The sequence below is a fragment of the Calonectris borealis genome, chromosome 11 (genome assembly GCF_964195595.1).
Source record: "Calonectris borealis chromosome 11, bCalBor7.hap1.2, whole genome shotgun sequence".
Lineage (NCBI taxonomy): Eukaryota > Metazoa > Chordata > Aves > Procellariiformes > Procellariidae > Calonectris > Calonectris borealis.
The window spans coordinates 7,999,072-8,017,928 of NC_134322.1; the positions used below are offsets into that span (position 1 = coordinate 7,999,072).

The following is an 18,857-nucleotide window of genomic DNA, read 5'->3' on the forward strand; positions in this document are numbered from 1 at the left end:
ACCTTCTCCCCTCGCTGTTCCACATACAACTGCATGTGTTATTCCTGCAATTAAGTCTCTCCCAAAGAGATGTGTGAATCTTTATTTCAGCTGCATAGTTGGCTGCTTCCCAATGCTCTCTTTCTTTGCCCTAGTCATCAGAAACTTCCCTGTCCTCAAATTCCTTTCTCTGTGGTCTCACTCATACTCCCAATACAGCCAGTTTTGCTGCGCTAGTGTCTGTCTCAGCATTGGGATCGTTGGACCTCGTCTGACCTTCTGCATTAAAGGAGCAGTGTTAGCTCCAGACAGTCAGACATGAGAAGTATGTAGAGGTTTTCCCAGCTCTGTTGGAAAGCTGCAAAGCCCCCCACAGGCCTTGTCATCATAATGACAAATATATTCACACTGGAGGGGTTTATTTAGGGTTGTGCCTCTCTCTGTTGCTGTGATCAATGGGACAACCTCAGGCTGTTCATTGCCCAGCTCTAGGTTTTCTGTAGAAATGTCCTCTTTTGAATTAGATTGTAATTGAATAGTTGTAGGGTCCTGGGAGAATTTGGGAAAAGAATGCAGGGCCTGTTTGTTCAGCTGGAGGCCGGGAGGCATGAAACCTGGCTTTCATCTCCAGTTCGTCTGTTCACAACCTGTGCAACCTTGGGCAAGGCTTATAACCTGACTCCCCTTCGTTCTCCCCTCCAGCAAAGCAGAAGGGAGGTGTTTCCTCCTGCAAAGAGGTGGAAGGTCCCAGGACGTGGCGCAGGAGAGAAGGTCTGTTAGGAGGACCTGAGGGTCAGCCTTTAATAGCAAAGCCTGCCTGGGGGGTGGTGGGAGGAGAGGGCCTTTGCAGTAGGTACAGTGTCCTTGACATTGCTGCAGATACAGGTGAATGTAAAGTTGTTTATCTTTAAAAGAGTGGCAGTAGGGAGGTTACCACTGCAGGTGTGGGTTTTCCCATCTCAGCTGGCCAGAGGAATGCAAGAGTCTTGGCAAGAGCTAGAGGACCGAAGAGCCGTGCGACTCCTTAGCTGCCTGTGCGCAGAAGGGCGGTGCAGGTGGAGGCTTGCAGCCCTCTCGGCCCCGTAAGTCAGTTCAGCCCTGCTCGGGAGGACTGATATGAGCCATCCAGGGGAAAGTTAGAAAGAGAAGTCCAGTGTCCCTTTGAAATACAGGTTTCTGATAACTAAGGTTAAGGATAAATTGTTAGCATAAAATTACACAGGGTATTGCGCAGCAGTATCTGACCCAGCTGTAAATTGCACTTGCACAAGAGAGGCATTGAAACTATACCTGCAATAGTATACCCTGGTATGATACTGTTATTGTTCTCCATCTGCTCGTACTCAGCCTCGTGTCTTCTCAGCAAGTATTCTTTGGTAGCGGACAGCAGTGCGGGGGCTAGACAGAGCACCAACTAATAGGAGTGTGCCGAATTTTTCAGCACGTTGTCTGAAACCAAAGTCAATCCTAATCTGAATTCACATCCACTTTTTCTGTTGGTGCTGGCGTGTTCTGTATACGTAGGGAGCAAATGCATTTAGTTAAAGTGTCAAGAGCTCTGTGTACCCTTTTGTGAAAAATCTGAGTTTCCTGTATTAAATTTCTCAGACATTAGTGAGTTCATCTATGGCTTAAAATGTTGAATAACCAGTGTCAATGCTGGCTTCTTCCTTTAGGTGGAGCGAAAGATGAAGGCGACGATGCTCAGGATCTTCGGAGAACAGAGTCGGACAGCATTTTAAAGAAGGTATTGCTTGGTTTATCTATCTGCTGCCACTGAGTTCAGATTTCAAGAGAGTGACAATTCTAGTCTTGAAAAATGCCTGAATTTCTTGACAATTAGATGTATCCTAATAAGTTAAAAATAAAGTAAAATTGAAAGTATGCAGCCAAAACCACTTTGCTATAGTTAAAATCCTGACTTGAAAACCATTGCAAATCAGTTGTATTCCTTTGTGGCACAGGTTGTCTGCCATCTGTCTGCAGATCAGCGAAAGCATGTCTTTAATTATGCATCGTTATTGAAATTATAAGGTCAACTATAACCTTGCATCTATTCTTGCTGTGGATCGATCCATCATATAACTACAAAATGATACCTAATTAACATTTTATTTTATATGATTTTAACTTGCCTAAAATACATGCATGAATTCTCCCAGAATGGAAGATGGAGGGAGGGTTTAGTGTGTCTGTCATTAGTTCAGCTTCAGAACTCATTTGCTGTGATTTCTCATTTGTCCTTATATTAAATCTGTGATCTTTTTATAGGGTGGAAATGCTAATCTGATGTTCATGTTGAAAAGGAATAACGAGGTAAGAATTTATTCCGTTGCTCAGCTGTTTCCTTCATTTAAGTGGCAAGTGAATTTGTTTCAATAGGTGATAATGTAGAAGAAAATACATTTCATTTGCTGAAGCGCATGTAGACTTTTAAATACATTAAGCTGAACCCACTGTGTCATTTATTTGTTTAACCTTGGATGTTCAGACAGGGAATTCGCTGATTGTCATCTGCTTGCCAGTAGGATGATGTGTGCTGATTACAGGCAGCAAGGGTTAATTACCACTAGGATGCACAGGGCTGTATTTATTGTGCATCTGCAGACAGAGGGAGTTTAATTTTATGTTGCAGGTGCAGTGAATTGGGGCAATTAGATTTCTATTCTCCCTTTGATACACATTCATAACTCCCAATTAGCATTAATGGCAGAATGAGAAGCAGTTCTCTTAATACTGGCTATCACACTATTGCAAATACTGCGGTGGTTTTTCTTCTTCTTAAAAGTAATTGTAGGATATGAGAGATTCAGAGAAATTTTTAGCTAGGCACTGATGCACAAAATGTATTTGCATTTACCTGTATTTTCAGAGAGCCTCCATGAACACACATGCTGTACTTGTGTGCCTGCTGTATTGCAGTTTTTCTGTCTAATGACAGTGGATCTTGTATTGGTCAGCCAGGGGTGGAAGAGTACAAATAATCCACATTCGTTTTAAGATTTCTTCTTTTTTCGCCCCTTGAAGTTCTTTCCCTGAAATTTTTAAGTGAACTGCTGGGTTTCATCCCAATTACTCTGCTTGTTCTTGAGCAAGCTGATGCTGTGGGAGATGGTTTGCAGAGACAGCCCAGGAGTCCCCATGAGGTCTGTGCCGTTCGGTGCTTCTGCAGACGTTTCCTCCCCTGCCGCACTGATGGCTAGGAAAGTGATGAAGATGATGCCAGGCACCTCTGAGAGATGTCCGAGGGATGTATTTGTGTACTGGGGAATGATGCAGTCATTGCAAGTGAAGAGTGAGAAAAACGAAGGTGTAGAGGGATGGCTGCACAGCTTGTCAGACCCACTGGTGGATCACAGTGGAAAAGGAGGGTGCTTTACGCGTACCCTGGCACCCAGTGAGATCTAATAGCAACGCTTTTGTTTTCTCGCAGCAGGTCCTCCAAACCATTACCAGCCTCCATAAGCTGCTCAGTGCTTTGCAGGTAGGCTTGGCCGTTCATCCCGCTTTTGCATGCCGCTTGCCCGAACAGTGCCTCCCGCCAGCCAGTAACAGCCACTCGTGCTTTGCCCCCCATCTCCCCTTCCCCTTCCCTGTCACATCCCTGCCTGGCTGAATACCCCGCGGCCGGCTTGCAGGCAGCATGCCAGCAGGTCACAGGAATGAGCTGCTGCCTACGTGAACTGGTGCTCATCTGAATTTGGGAAGCTGCTGGGGGAGATGCTCTGCCAGCATCCTGTGGTAGCCCAGCCGTAAGGCAGCAGTGCCGAGTTGTGAATTTGGTGGGAGAAGAAGGGGTTCGGTACAGCACCCTGAGGTTTTCAGGGATGGAGCCTCTCTCCGTGGAGAGGGCGCTGCAGTGGTTTGTGTCCCCTCTCTCCTAGGGCGTCGTGCTGCAGCAGGACACCTACATCGAGGACCAGAAGCTGGCTCTGAGCGAGAGAGCTCTGACCCGAAGCTTCTTCCGGCCGACCTCGCTGCTGGAGCAGGAGAAGCAGCGCAACCTGGAGAAGCAGCGCCAGGAGTTGGCCAACCTGAAGAAGCAGCAGACACAGCACCAGGAGGAGAGGCGGAGGAGAGAGAAGGAGTGGGAAGTCCGGGAGAAGGAACTGGCAGAGCAGGAGGCCCACCTGGCCCAGCGAGAGGAGCAGGTCCAGAGAGGGTGGCAGGATCTCGAGCGGGAGCAAGAGGAGTTGCAGGTGAAGAAGGCCTCCTACCAGCTCGACCTGGAGAGGCTTCGCATGGCACAGAAGCAGCTGGAGAAGGAGAAGGCGCAGTTCAAGCAAGACGTGGAGCGATTAGCTCAAATGCGGCAGGAGCCTGACCACCACCAGGTAAACGCTGCCAATAGCCGGGCTGCTGGGGAAGCCGTGCCCTGCAGGGAGCTCCTGTACGGTTCCTGGGCCAACTGCATGCCAGCAGTGATAGACTGGTGCCAGCCGGCCCTAGACACACAGAGCCTAGTATTTAAAACTGACTCTTTCCTTGCACGAGATGTGCAGGGCCGCATTTCTTGCACCTCCAGAGCTGCTGAGGCATTGCCAGTGTTGATGCAACACGGTGTATTCAGGACGCCTGGCCAGTCCTGAGCAGTAGGTGGTTACAACAGCCTGAGCTCTGCCCGTTCTTCTGTGCCGCGTGTTGGCAGACGGCAGAGCAGAGGTGGCTGGCTTGCAGAGAAGATGCCCTAGGCAATCCCAGGGGGTTGATAGTGCCTTTGACATTGGCCTTCACCCCATGGGGGCTGAGCTCTGGGGAGCGGTCAGGCAGATGAGATGTCCTTCTCGAAACACTCTGAGGGTTGTGGGTTACCTGCATCCTCCAGCTGTCACGAAAGCCACTTGTGAGGCTCATAACTCCAGGGGAAGGCTGTTTGTACACTTACATCCGTCTCCAAAAGCATTCTTGATATCTAGCAAAGATAGCATTGTCCTTGTCCTAAAGAGACTGGGCACCTGCAGTCTGGTCATGGCTCAGTGAGCAAAGGTCCCTGGCTCTGCTGCAGGAGGCTTCTGGTGTCTGGCTGCCCACAACCAGAAAGAAAAGCGCACACACAGATCCTGCTCTGTGCATTTTTCAGCAAGCTGGGGTTTGTTTTTTTATAACTGCAGCAGTCTGACTGCGCAGAGCAAGCATCCATTGGCAAACATGGGCTGAATTTGAACCTTAAGCCTGTTGTTGATCATTTGTTTGTTTGTAACTCACTAATTCTGAATGTAATTTGCTTAGAGCTGTAGGAAGATTAGTTTATAAATGTTGGATTGCGGAATGGAAATGATTTTGGGTGCCTGAATGGACTAATTGCAGAGCTCAGCAGTGAGCTCTGAAAAGCAAATCATCAGCTTGCTCCCTCCCACCCCCATTCCTGATCAGGCCAGAAGTTTTCCGAGCACACTGTGAAGCTGTGAAGCATCAAGCACACGTAGACATACGAGGTGCATGGATGCTATGGGAGAGGCTGAGAGGTAAAATAACTGCAAGGCCTGGGGGATCAGGAGAAGGAAGCACCTTTTCGAGGCAGGTATCTTACTGACATTTCAGAGCTATTAATAGAGGGTTTGGTGAGGCTTTGTTTTGAGCTGTTGTTTTGATCTTCCCTTTGAATGTGCGGGCTCAATTACATCCTGAGACAGCCGTTAGGAGAAAAAAAAAAAATCAGGAAAAATGTTTTTGCTTTCATCTTTTGCTTGGGAAGGCTTCCTTTGACACATGCCGCTCTGGTGCTGTGTGCTGGCATTCCCCTGCCGGAGAGGCACGCTTCTCCTTGGCCTTCTGCCACCGTCTGTGTGCACGAACGATGCAGGGTGAGTCTTGGTATCGAGATCTTAGAGAATATTTGCCCTTGGCTTGTTGATATATAGCATAGTACATGTAGGAGCAAAAGATACTGGAGCATTACTCTTTATATGCATCCTTTCTTCGTCTTAAACAAAGAGGGCTTCTTCTCTCATTGCTTTGCCTGGATGGGGACCACTTTTTAGCTGGTGGATGGGCTGGATGTTCACAAGAACAACATCTGTCTCTATGAGTGGTCTGGAAGACACCTTTGCTATGCAGGTTCCTGCAAGCCTCTTTCATGCCCCAATGAAACGCTTTTCTTTTCCTTTATAGGTTTCAAATCTACATGAGAAACTTGCAAGAGTCCCCTCCCAGTCCAGCATCGATGACTCCTCCAAGCAGAAGAGCCCTTCCCTTCCTAAACAAGGGCACTTTGATGCAGAACTGTCTGTCTCCCCCAAAAGGAACAGTCTTTCAAGGACACACAAAGAGAAAAGCACTTTCCATTTGCTTAGCACAACAAACCAGACTAACAAGGCAGCTGAGGAACAGCCCCAGATGCCTACCCGCCTCTTCAGTTTAGCCAAACCAAAGGAGAAGAAGGAAAAGAAGAAAAAGGGCAGGGGACATCGCTCCCAACAGTCTGGTGAGTGTCAGGGGAGGTCATAGGTGTGTTTTCGGGGTCGGTGAGCTGGCTTTTCCCCCCAGCCAGCGAACTTGTGGAAGCCACGAAATCTCACCTTGAATGTGGATGGTAACACAGGGATGGAGAAGATCACTGTGATGAGTGGAGTTCCCAGCTTGAAGTTACCTTCTGTGGGCTTCTCTGCCTGTTCTGCAGCCCGTGGGGTTGTCAGAGGGACACAGGTTGTCAGAGCTCCCTGCTCCTTCCCTTCCCCATCCCATCCTGAGCAGCCTCCATGGGCTGGATTCTCCCTTTATTTTTCAGCTTGCTCTGCTTCGAGGAGGAAAATGTCCTGCTTCAGTGCATGTGCTTTCAGGAGCTGCTGCTGGGATGCTCCTGGCTGTTGCAGCCCCTGCAGCATTGCTGTCTGGTTTAACTCTGTTGCAGTTTGGAAGTGATACCTGCAACCCTTTTGGTGGCCTCTCCCTTCCCCTCGAGCCGGTCTATCTTGTCTCTTGATCTAAAAAAAACCATGCTTTTTTTTTCTCTGGTAGTTTTGCATCCCCTTAGGACTCAGTTCTGCACCTCAAACCTCTGACCCACATGAAATTTGATGTCACGCTCTCAGATGACCAGCTTTATCCATGTTAGCTCATTGATGTTTTCCAACTTGTGCACAGGAAAGCTCACCAATTACGAGATGTAATTTCACGGCAGCTCATCAGGGAACTGGACATCTCTTAAGGTGCCCAGTGGATTTGGCAGATAGCAGGGTTTCCGTGCACGTGGAGTCCTGCTCTGCCTGCTGTATTCCTGTATTCCCATAGTGATTCCCACCTGTTTTTTTGCGCTGCAGATTCTCACTCATCAGAAGCACCTCCAGAGGGTGAGGAGATCTTCTGCTGAGCACGGACGGTTCCATCGGTCACTCTCGGCGTTGGTACAATGGACATCTCCCTGCCCGCTCCACAGCACGCTGCTGGTGCCTGCATCTGACAAGCATCTGGAGGTTTTAAATAGAACATGTTATGAAGTCTGTTAAGTGGTGGGAAAGGGCCTCTCTCCTGTGGTTTTGCGTGAATTCTCACCACAGAGGCTGACTGCACGGCAAGTAGTACCGTCTCTCTGTGCAAACCTTGGGTTATATGGATTGGGATAGATGTTTTCTGTCTCTTCTTACTGCTGAAGGGTGAGAGAACATAGCCTTAAGGGGATGTGCCTTCAAATTCCCCTTTTCTGGGGAACATAACCAAAACCAGGCATTTAGCAAAAGATTAGGACTCTACAAATGGTGCGTACACACTGGCATATATAGATATACTGTATATATACATATATGTATCTATGTATCCACTGGGATATGCTTACAGTCTGTACAGCCAAGCTTAGCTCGGCCCGTGGGGATAGATGATACCTGATGACTTTCAGGGAGCGTGTAGATATTAAATATCTTGCCCGTACTGCTCCGATTGTAATGCCATTGATTTGCACGCCCATTTTGTGCTCATGGTATATGGACTGTTTGGTTTCAGAAAGGTACCTTACACCAGGAAGTAACAGCATTCAAAACAAAAATTCAGAGGAAAAAAAAAATTTAAAGTAATTCCGGAAGATTTCCATGGGGCAGAGGATTTAAATGTCAAACTGTTTTCAGAATCAAGCAGAATGTCTTTGGGTATATTTAAAAAGATACAGAAAAGAGAAATGCGGTAGGCTTGTAAGGCAACCCCAGGAAGCCAGGACAAACAGTGTTCAAGTGGGAACAACTCTAAGCAACATTTTTTACGCAATCTCTTTGAGCTCCAGCTCACTCCTTCCCATCCCCTAAGTAGAGATTTTTTTTTTTGCCAGAATATAGTTCTCCAGTTGCATTTGACATCCCTTCATTACAAGCTTAGTGACTTACTGGAGAGATGGCTGAAAATCTGCTTTTAGGGACCTTTGTTCTGTTATTTGTATTTTTTTTTCTTCCCCTACTTTTTGTGTTAACGTTGGGCTTCTGTTTTCTGGATTTGTCAGCTTCCCTTGCTCGTTTCCAAGGCAGAATGAGACAACAGCAATTTCGGAGCACTTCAGTGAGATGTCACAGGTCAGGGGGCTGAGTGCTGTGAGCAGAGCGAACTCCAAAGAGGCGGTTCCTAGTTCCTATGCTTATACAATATCATGCACTTACTAACCATTTCTGGGGAGAGAATACATTCTTATGGACAAAAACACGGTGGCACAGGTCCAAAGGTCCAGCGTGGCAGGTCCGTTTCCATCGCTGTGGGCTCTAGGGTGAAAGTGTCCGTGTGTCCCCATGTTGCCATCAGCAGGAGGGGAAGGTCTGAGGGTGGGCTCTCGCTATGCCGGCTATGAGGTGTTTGTACAGCTGTTGAATACAGGGATGCGTTCAGCGGGGGAAAAGAAATGCAGCAAGCCAAACTTTTTTCCAAAATTATTGGTCTTCCAAACCCTCTCAGGGGATTTGTAAATGGTTACGAGACACTATCAGCTTCAAAATAGCTCAAGGGTTTGCTCAGAGTTTGAAACTGTCAAGTGCATTTCCTTTCCTACCAGTTTTTCTTGAAAAAAAAAAAAAATTTCTCGCACTATTGTTTGATTTCAATTTGCTCTCTGGCTTCTCACAAGCTGGTAACCCGCAGCAGTTTTCAGAGTTCGGTGCTGATGAGTATCAGCAGCATTGATGGTGAGGTGGATGCTTAGACTGGTCTGCTGGTCTGTCTTGGTCGGTGCAGGGATCCTAAACCGCCTGCTTGCTTTTGAAGCTCTCTAAACTATTAAGACTCAAAAAAAAAAAAAAAAAAAAAAAAAAAGGAAGAAAGGAAAAAGGTTTGAGATTTATTTTTATTTTGCCTTTTTTAATATTATGTGGTGCTTGTTCTTAATTGCAAGCAGGGCTTGCAAAAAATATTTATCTTTCTGTTTATTTGAAAGAGTTCTTTTTTAAAAAGAAGTTTACTTGGTTTTATTTTTTTATTTCTTTCTATTTTTTATTTTGCTTTTGTTTGGGGGTTTGAGAGGTGGTTTGGTTTTTTTCTTTCCCTCTTTTTTTTTTTTTTTTTGTTTTGTTTTCTTACCAAGAGATTGGTAAACCAAATGTTCTTATCTCCCTGGTTCCTACAAAACCAGGGTTCGGGTAGTGCTGGTTAGCAGCCCATGCCATGCCCAGAGTTACCCAATTTCAACTGAGAGCTTTCTTTAAGGCAGAGCATATTTGGGCCAAGAAAGTGTGGAAGAAGAAGCAGTGACTTCAGACAAGACTCCTATCAGTTAGTTTCCTTGTTTAAGTATTTTGTTCAGGTTTTCTCATACCTCTTGGAGGCAAAGGAAGAAGCAAAACATGCAACGTCTTGCAGTGATCTGAGGGTCCAGTTGCTTGTCCAGGGAGATCCAGGCAGCTCTCCTCCTGAACCTGAAAGGAGCTGGAGGAGGCATGTGCTGGTGCTGTGGTGTTATCTTTTTCATAAGCAAAACACCGATTTCACAAAATAGCTTCTGCCCTGCTATTATCTGTGAAAACGAATGTGCCAAGCTGAAATTTTTGGAAACCAAAGCAGCGCATGGCTCATTTACTGTTGTGTAAACAGAGATCAGGTCCCTGGTATTTCTGAAAGTTCCCCTCAGTCTGTAATAGCCTTTGCCAGTATGAGCTTTTCTTTTCATCTCACTGTCTTTTTCCCAGTCCCAACACATCTTGAATTCGCAACACGGGAATGTCCCATGGCTCCAAGAAGGGCATCAAAAGGGAGACGCGTGACCCAGGGCAGCAGGACTGAGTCTCTGCCTGGCTTGACCATCTCTTCTGACCTGCGCAGATCAAAAAGACCATTCAGTGCCCTAATTGAAAATGGTATTTACTAAGCGATCTCTAGGATCCCTGTGGTTCCTTGTCAAAGAAACCACGGCACGAGTCAGAAATACACTGACCAGAAATACTGCACATCAAAGCTGTTTGTGTCTTAAATTCTGGTGGACAGACCTTAGTCCCCGGAGGATGTATGTTACCGTATGATTCACTTTTTTGGAATGAAGCCTTTACTCCCACACTGCTTCCTCCTTCTTTCACCTTTAGGTAGGTGAGGGCTTGTTTTTATGTCTTTAGCCTTTTATTTTTCCCCTCTCAGGTTTTCTTTGGAAAGGCTTGGCATAGGTTCCCAGAGTCGGGTTCCCACTCTGATTCTTGCAGGTTGCCTCGGGTTGTCTGCTAGAGTATGGTCCCAGCTCTATAGCACCAAAGCCTTTCCTCTTCCTGGCCTTAAAATTGCATTTGCTCCCGTTCCACACCTGGCATCCATCCTGCAATTGTTGAAAGCATGTTATTTCTTCAGCCCAGCCTGATGCTGTATCTGGTTTCCAGAGCTGGTCCCTTGATCCCATTTGGAGCACCCAAACCGCCCTGTTTTGCATTGGGTTCGAAGCCCATACTGTTGGAGGGAGAAGAGGACCCTGCAGGGGCTCTTGGAGCTTTTTGTGCTAGTGTTTCACGGAGGGGAAAAATCAGACTTTCTTTTCTTGGGTTTTTCTTTGCCTGGTCTTTATCACTGCCCAACAGAAGGGGTTTCAGTGACCAGGGAAGTGGGAGCGCTGGCTCAGATGAAGTACAAAAGTGGTCAGTATTAGCTGGGGGTGCCAGAATATCCCGGCGATAGAGAGTAGCTGTAGCAAACGTGTGAGACTCGATGGAGTTGTGTGGGGTTGGCCTTAGCTTCTTTTAAATGAAGTGATCATCTCAACATGTAACTTGATGTCAGTTTGATGCCATAAAGCACTTTAAATGGAACTGGTCTTGTCCCTTTTTATTTTGGTTACGTGGAGACAATCAGCTTTCCCACTGCTCCCCCCTCTGCATCCCCAGCAAAATCTGAGCTGCAAGTAGGCACATTCCTGGTTTGGTTTGGCTTTACCCCAGGAGGGGAGGAAGGGCCAAGCTTTTTGTATTATTTTTAGACCAAAGTGGGTGTGAATCTGACTACAGTCCCACTGCAGACAGGGTGAGTGGCAGGACCAGAGAACTGGCTTCTGATGGCTCAGGTGTATCCCCCGGGAGAGCCCATGCTGGCATCACCATCACCTTCCTCACAGCGGGTACTGCTGCCGGCAGGGAAGCAGTCCCGCCAGCGGTTTGCCCTCCATCTCCTTTTCCTTGGAGAAACCCAGAGCAAAGGAGGTGTGGAGGGATGCAACCAAATAAGTGAATTGAGGCCCTTTCCATGCACTAAGTTATTTACTGTCCAGGCCATTGGGAGACCTCCCTGGTGCCATCCCTGGGGCAGGAGCTCTCACCACCGCTGAGGGTGGACTCTTCTCCTCACTCTTGAAGTTTGACCACTGCTGAGAAGCACAGTAATGCTGTTAGCTTGTGCGGATTTGTACTGCCTTTCGAAGGCGAGAGCATCCATAGAGTCCGGTGATCTTTGCACCTTCCTTGAGGCACTAGGATATCTCAAAGCTGTTGCTGGAACACCCAAATCAGTCCTTCCAAATGCCACCGAGTCAGAAGAGGTTCATCAGGTGCCAAATCCCAAGGAAGCTGTCTAGGGTGTCTGGCACGGGGCAAGGGAGAACTGGGCAGGGGGCACAAGAAAGTATCTGCTAAAATCCCACAAAACATTCCTTGTTAACCAGAACTCTGGAAATTATTCTGCCTGCTGGCCAGGTTTGGGAATTTAACATAATTTAAGGCACCCTTTTAAATAAAAAACCTCCCCTGCTGCTCATAACTCTTGCTTCATTTGTCAGAAGGGGCAGCAATCAATGATTCTTGATCCGGTGATGCAGCTAGGTTTTAAAGATAGGCGAGCTGAACTGGCTTAATCTCGTACACCTCGTGCTCTTGAGTGATGGGAAGCGTAACGCTAGCTCCCTTCCCACCTGCGTTTTCAGGGCTCGGTGCCCTTTCTTTCCACACGCATTTCACTGACACTGATGCTTTGCCCAAATATATTCAGCTTCCATTGCTTGGGGGGAGGGGGGAACAGGATAACATTCACTGCTTTGCATACAGCTATAAGCTTCGTATGTATTTAAGCTGTCTATAGGTATCCATCCTTTCCATGCTCTAAAGTATTTTACTATTTTCTTTATCGATATTAAACACTGACTCAAAAAAAAAAAAAAATCTATGTCCAGTTCAGTTCGCCTATGGTTAAAGTTTAGCCTGGTGTTTATTTTGTACTAATATGGAATGCACTTGAGTAATTCCCAGAGCGTTGAGGAGGTGTATTATAATAACCTGATATACCTCTGCTTTTGGTTTGTTTCTTAAAAAAAAAAAAATAAAAATGCTTTGCATTTTCATGTTGAACCTGTTAAAAAAAAAAAGTTTAAAAAAAAAAGTTGAAAAAAAGAATTTTTAAAAAAGAGGGTAAAACCTAATTGCTGTATGTTAATTTGTAATTATGTAAAAAGTGAGCAGGTTATTGACTGTAAAATTCTTCAGTTTTTCTGTAAGTTGCCAGAAACCATTAGGTTTTGTAACAAGCTTTTATTTATCTTCCTTTTTAGTTATCAGCATCAACCTCTTGTAAAGTCATTTTTCCTCTAAATAAATTTGATTTTAAGTCTGAGTTTTCTGCCCGATTTATTTCCACACCTTTGGTATTTCTACTGTTGACTTTGTTGCACCGAGGCTGAATGAATAGACGTAACCCTACCTGTAATCAAATGTTTGCATTGCTTTTATCATCTGGATTCCAGTCTGCACCCATTGGGCTCTTTAACTTATTTTCCTTCTCTTAGAAGATTTGCATTTTGCTGAAGGGCATATGGCCGTAATGGTATTCAGCTCCTTGGGGCTTTCCCCCCCCCCCCACAGGGCTTCTCATCTTTTTCCTAGAAGAGGAAGTGTCACAGCCGTTATCTCAGCCGCTTCAGCTCCACGAGCCGAGATGAATGGCAGTCTGGTGGCTGCATGTGCTGTCTGATGGCACAGAGTTTCTGTAACCCGCTGAAATAGCTCTGCGTCTGCGGCGGATCCTGGACACGGGAGTGTTTATCTCATTTGGCTGGGAGAACTAGAGATCACGGGGATGGGGATGGGGAGAGAAGAGGGATGTTTGCACCCGCGTATTTCCATCTTCCCTGCGAGAGGAGGCCCAGCAGAAGCGCTGTAGCTGGCGTCCAGGTCGTTCCTCTCGCCTGGCGAGGTGAAGGTACGTCGTGTTCCCAGTGCCTGCAGGCATCAGTCCAGGCAGAAGAGGGTGCCAAAAGTACAGCGCCGAAGCAGAGTTTGCTCTGCAGCGCTATGAGCCGGCACAGAGGACCACGATGGCTGGAGTTTCTCCACCATCATTTTCTTTTACCTGGAAAAGCGATCACGGCTGCCCCTGTCCTGCACGGGACTCGAGCATCCTCCCCCCAGGCAGAAGGAGCAGGGAGATCTTCATCCTCTGCGTATTGATTTTGAGGCAGAGGAATTGCTTCGTTTCCATCTATTATTTCATTTGTCTTCAGAGGTGAGGTAGGGAAGGAGAGAGGATGCTTGAGGAGAATCAGATGTATTGATGAAATCCTTCGGGTCATGGACGTGAACACTGCTTGGTGGTGTTGGGTTGTTTCTTAGCAGGCGTTAGGAAATGCCAACCCACCCTCCCGTGCCCCGTTAGCCAGCAGTGCGCTGCAGGTGTTTTTCCCCCTCCTCACATCTGTGTTGCACCTGATGTGCATGTCAAGAACCCAAACCTATGCCCTGTCACGCAGCACTTGCTCCGAGACGGGCAGCTCCCTGGGTGTGAGACAGGAGATGAAAGAGCTCGTTTATCTCGACGGCTGTTCAGTAATCCTCATTTTATTTGCATTCCCATTCGTCCCACCTCACCTATTTACCGAAGCGAATAAAAGCTTTCACCGAACCGTCGGCTCCTGTGTATGGCGTTTAAAGAGCGCGTTTTCCTGTGGCCCCTCTTGGCTCTGCAACCTGGATGCCCGGCAAAAGCACTGCTGGGGTTACCCCAAGCCTTTGCATTGCTGCAGTGAAACGTCGGCGGCTGCTGCTGGAAGCGCGAGATGATGCTGCTGCTGGCAGCGCCGGTTCACCAGGCTGCTACCATACAACAGGCGTTTTGCACGGGAGGAGGAAGAGCATATTTACTGATGACAAATCACGTGTAGAAAACCAAATTCTTGCTGAATCAAGCTCCTGCCGGGGAAAGGCTGGGGTGCAGAGCAAACCAGGCAGCGTAAGCTGCTCTGCTCCTGCACATTGCACACCAAACCACTGCTGTTTCCATAGGCCGGAGGGGAGCCTGGCCATGCAATGCAAATTGGCAGAGGAGGAAACGAAGGACCCCACCTCTCCAGGCCATCTCCTTGTGGCAATTTGAATGTCCTAAACAGCTTTCCACAATTGCATCCGCAGTCCATGCTCTGAGCCGTTACACAGGTAAGATGATGAAATGGATGTTCTCCCCAGAGCACATGGGTCAATTATTTTAGATGGTTCCCAAGCAGCAGTCCTGTGTTTCTGAGCACCCCAGGTTTCTTGCCCAGCCCCGGCTTCTCCTTAGCAGCCAAGGTTAGAGCAAAAGATCTCTGCGGGGCCATGTGGTGGATCGTCTGGATGTGGTTGGATTTTCACTGGCCCCTTCACCTAAGAGGGGTCATGAAGGATCCTTACACTTGGATGGGCCTCTAAAAGGAGCGTTAACAGGCGCAGGAGAGGCTCTTCGGAAATGCAGGTTAGTGACACCTTTAACAGATAACTGCGTTACCTGCGTTTCCCCTTTCCTGCCCTTGCTGGGTTCAGTCCTGGCGCTGGCTCCAGGGTGAGAAATTGGAGGTCTGGGAGGACACAGGTGCTGGGGCTTGCAGACAGGCTGCTCATTCATGGAGGTTTTATTAAGAGAAGGAAAGGCAAAACCCTAATTAGTTCAGTGAGTGAGTGAGATGCTTTGTGATAGATACAAGGTGAACGGTAAGGGAATGACTTACCTTTGCCATGGGAGGCACCTGGGTTTTGTTAATTAGTTACAGGGATGTTAAACACTGCAAATGTGTTTGGGGTTGGATCATGTTTAAATTAAGGGGAAAATAATATTTGACATAGCAACTGATACGAGACCCATACAAGTGAGTACCCCCAGCCCTCACAAGGATGGGCAGACAAAATGGGTGCCCCTCATCCCCCCCCCAAAAGCTATCTTCACACCTCCTGAAATACCCCCCGGACAAGGCTTTGCTCCAGAGCCTGCTCTCCTGCCCTCCGTTCCAAGCTGGCTCAGGGCTGCAGGTTCGGGACCGGCTCCCCTCACCCCACAGCCCTGTCCCGCTCTCCCTGCATCCTGGGGCTCCTTTTGCACCTCGATAACTTGTTCAATGAGGCTATAAACAGCAGCCTTCGCTCCCGGCCGGAGGCCATCCCGGCGCCTCAGCCAGGCGTCCCCAGCGGGACGGAGCTGAGGTTTGTTCCCTGCTCCCCGACCGGGCAGGGCTGAGCCCCGGGAGGGTCCCCGGGGGCGCTTGTTTAGGTCCCGTTGCTCTCTCCTTTACGGTCTGTCCCTCGCACAGCTGTAGTTCAGCTGGCAATCCCCGATACCCCCTGACCTCCCGCCGCAGCCTGGCGTCTCTCCCTCCCGCGCTCCGCGTCTCCAGACGCTCGCTCTTTCCCCTTTCACCAAAGAGCTGCTTCACACCAGCCGCATCTTTCCAGCGAGCCTAATTAGACAGGAGCCTAATTAGAGCCGAGCAGGAGCGGTGAGTCATTAGCAGAGCCCTGTGGGAAGCCCCAGAGCAGCGTTAAGCCCGGCGGGGCAGCAGGGGAGGGGGCCGGGACGCGGCTGGGTGCGGAGGGAAGCAGCTCCTGTTTGTGCGTGCATGTGTAATTCCTCCAGACAGTGACCCAGAAATGGCGTAATGGGTGTTCACCCCCTCCCTGCGCCTGCTGGAGAGCCAAGCGCCAAGACGCTGCGGGCCCCGGCGCCGCTGGGCTCACATCAGGGCAGGGGATGTCTGTCCGTCCTACCCAGCCAGGGAAGTTAGAAACCAAAAGGACTTTTTCTGGTGGCCCTTAAGCTTTTTTTTCCTCCTTGTTTTGTTTCTACTCATCCCTTTTAATACACGGCTCTCCCCCACGATGGAGCGGAGCCAGCACCCTGGGGACGGGCTGCCTGCTGGTGGCCGTAGGGAGAAGGGTCCCTGCTGGGGCGGAAAAAGAGAGTAAGGGGAGCAGCAAAGGGCAGAATTGCAATGTTTTCTCTGGACGGAGCAGCAGGACTGGGGTTAGATGTGATGCCGGGACTGAGAGATGGGACTTTCTATCAGTAATTAAATCATGGCCTGGCTGAAGTGCCAGCAGCTTTTTAACGAGCACAATTGTGCCACCCTGGCATGGCCCTGGACCATTCCTCCAGCCTCAGCTGGGAAGGGAGGGCTTCCCAAGAGAGCCAGAACTGAAAAACCACAAATTACTTGATTCCTGAGCAATGGGGTCTCGAAGGGAGGTCAGGAGGAATGAAAGGACAGGTTGGATAGCCAGGATCGGTCCTCTCGAACCCTTCCGCCACCTTCATTTGGAGGGGGGGCACACAAATACAGGGGGGTCCTTGTGCACGCTGTCTGTGGGACAGGGCCATCGGTGGTGCGGTGTGCGCTGGGGAGAGGGAAGTGAGATGTCCAGGCGCTGACAACGTGAAAGCCAGGCTTTCTTCCACCTAATTGGATTTGTTATTCAGCTGAGAAACGCTGAATGGCTTGGGTGGGCTCTGAGCTTGCGATTTCAGTGAGGAAGTCAGGACAACGCGGTAAAGTAGGTCACACTGCTGCAAACAGGGTTGATGGTTTTGCACAACAGCCGATGATGTTAAATAAGGAGGTGGTGAAATGGAAAGAAAAGGGAGATTGTAAGGAGGAAGAAAAAAATGAGCTCAGCCTCTGCTATTGACTCCCACCAGGAGCCCCTGCCGCAGGCTCCATCTCGCCCCCCCCCAGCACTGCTGCCTGTACCTGGAGGGCACCGGGCTCCTGCTCTGCACTGGAGCAAGAGGGATTGGACCCAGTTTAAATTTCCAGTTGGTTGTGGGGAGCTGGGGGCAATGGTTTCTCCTGCTCTTGGAAGCTTAACTTCATTCCTGAGCAGCGTTTCCTGGGGTGGTGGTTTGTGAGCCTGGACCCTCTACAGAGACTGAACCGGGTTGGGTTTATCCCAAGGGAGAAGGTGCATGGAGAATAGGAAAACAGTTTGACATGGGACATACTGCGGGGAGGATGTGCAATGCTGGGGCACTCATTAACATGCAGGAGAAGATGACAAGCCAAGGACACGAGGCTTCAGTGCTCTGTATAGACATGGATGAATTTGAAAGCATGTTGGATGCCTGGAAAAAAAACACTCCTCCACTCCAATTATGTATCTAAAATGCCAGAGCCAGCCTCTGGATGGATGTGGGGCTTCCTCAGACACCGGAGGTATTAAATCACCAGCTACTCCGCTTTTAATTGACTCTAGTGACAAAGGGAGAGCGAGCTCAGATGATAAATCCCCATAGGGCTCCACCGCGCAATAGTATTATTTCTAGGGCAGCTGGGGTCAGGCTGGGAAAATGCATATTTAAAAACCAACAAGGCACTATGGGTTTCATTTAAATAAGCCATAGGAGTATCAGCCTTGTGCATCTGGGAGGTTCAGCATGGTCAGGACCTGGGGATGGAGGTCCCGAGACCTGGGCCTGGGCGAGTCTGGTCCCGCTGGCCGCCTGCCCTGTCCCACCTCCGAGCATCCCCCTGCACCCATGGGGGAGCTCTGTGCCGGGCTCCCGGCCACCCCGTGGGGAAGACGTCTGAGCTCCCGACACCCTACAGCGAGGGTTGGCTCCAGCGTGTGGGCTTCCCAGGAGCCTGGGGACACGCAGCCCCTGTAACGCCACCAGACAAGACTCTTTCCCAAGCGCTCGCTCCCAGAGAAAGCTGAGCTTGACCTGCTGAGATGGCAAAAAAGCTCTTTTAAAAAAGCAAAACAAATCACCTCTACATTTCTTCCCCTCTACCTCCCAATTAAACCCCAGCCCCGCTCTGGCTGTAGCTTTATTCTGACTGTTACATCCGTTTCCATCTCCTGCTCCCCTTTTACTTTGTTGCTGCTCACCAAAACCCCTTTGTATTTTGCATCGCATTTAATTCCATAGCAACAGGTTGCTGCTGTCACAGCAGCTGCTGATTGCTTTTGAATTGTCTTTCAGGCAAGCTCCAGAATAAATACAAAAGAGCAGGTCTTTGCATGGCTCCTATCAAAGCTAGCCAGTCGCAAAGCCTCCCGAGCTGGTATTTAAAGTCCCAGAGTCCCATCTAAAACCTGAATCAACAAAACTGAAAGGGATTTCATTCACACACTCCCTCTCTTTTTCCCCTCTCCTGCTCATCAAACAGTAATTTCTACCCTGAATTGGTTTCCCAGAGGGCTCTTTAATGAGCTTTTTCCTATGGAGCCTTGCACTCATATCTGCCCAGCTCAGGTCCGCTAGCACCGCTGCCCACCCAGCTC

At 48.7% G+C, this 18,857-nt stretch overlaps 1 protein-coding gene across 1 annotated transcript in view; it reads left to right on the forward strand.

Annotated features, from left to right (window-relative positions):
* Nucleotides 1-9,171, forward strand: part of AKAP13 (A-kinase anchoring protein 13) — a 200,893-nt gene extending 191,722 nt beyond the window's left edge. Inside the window, exons 34-39 of the mRNA XM_075159879.1 lie at nt 1,656-1,726; nt 2,251-2,295; nt 3,413-3,463; nt 3,864-4,313; nt 6,091-6,403; nt 7,239-9,171. Coding sequence (XP_075015980.1) covers nt 1,656-1,726; nt 2,251-2,295; nt 3,413-3,463; nt 3,864-4,313; nt 6,091-6,403; nt 7,239-7,288 — 980 coding nt within the window. The 3' untranslated portion in view covers nt 7,289-9,171. The remainder of the gene's footprint in view (nt 1-1,655; nt 1,727-2,250; nt 2,296-3,412; nt 3,464-3,863; nt 4,314-6,090; nt 6,404-7,238) is intronic.
* The last annotated feature ends 9,686 nt before the right edge of the window (nt 9,172-18,857 follow it).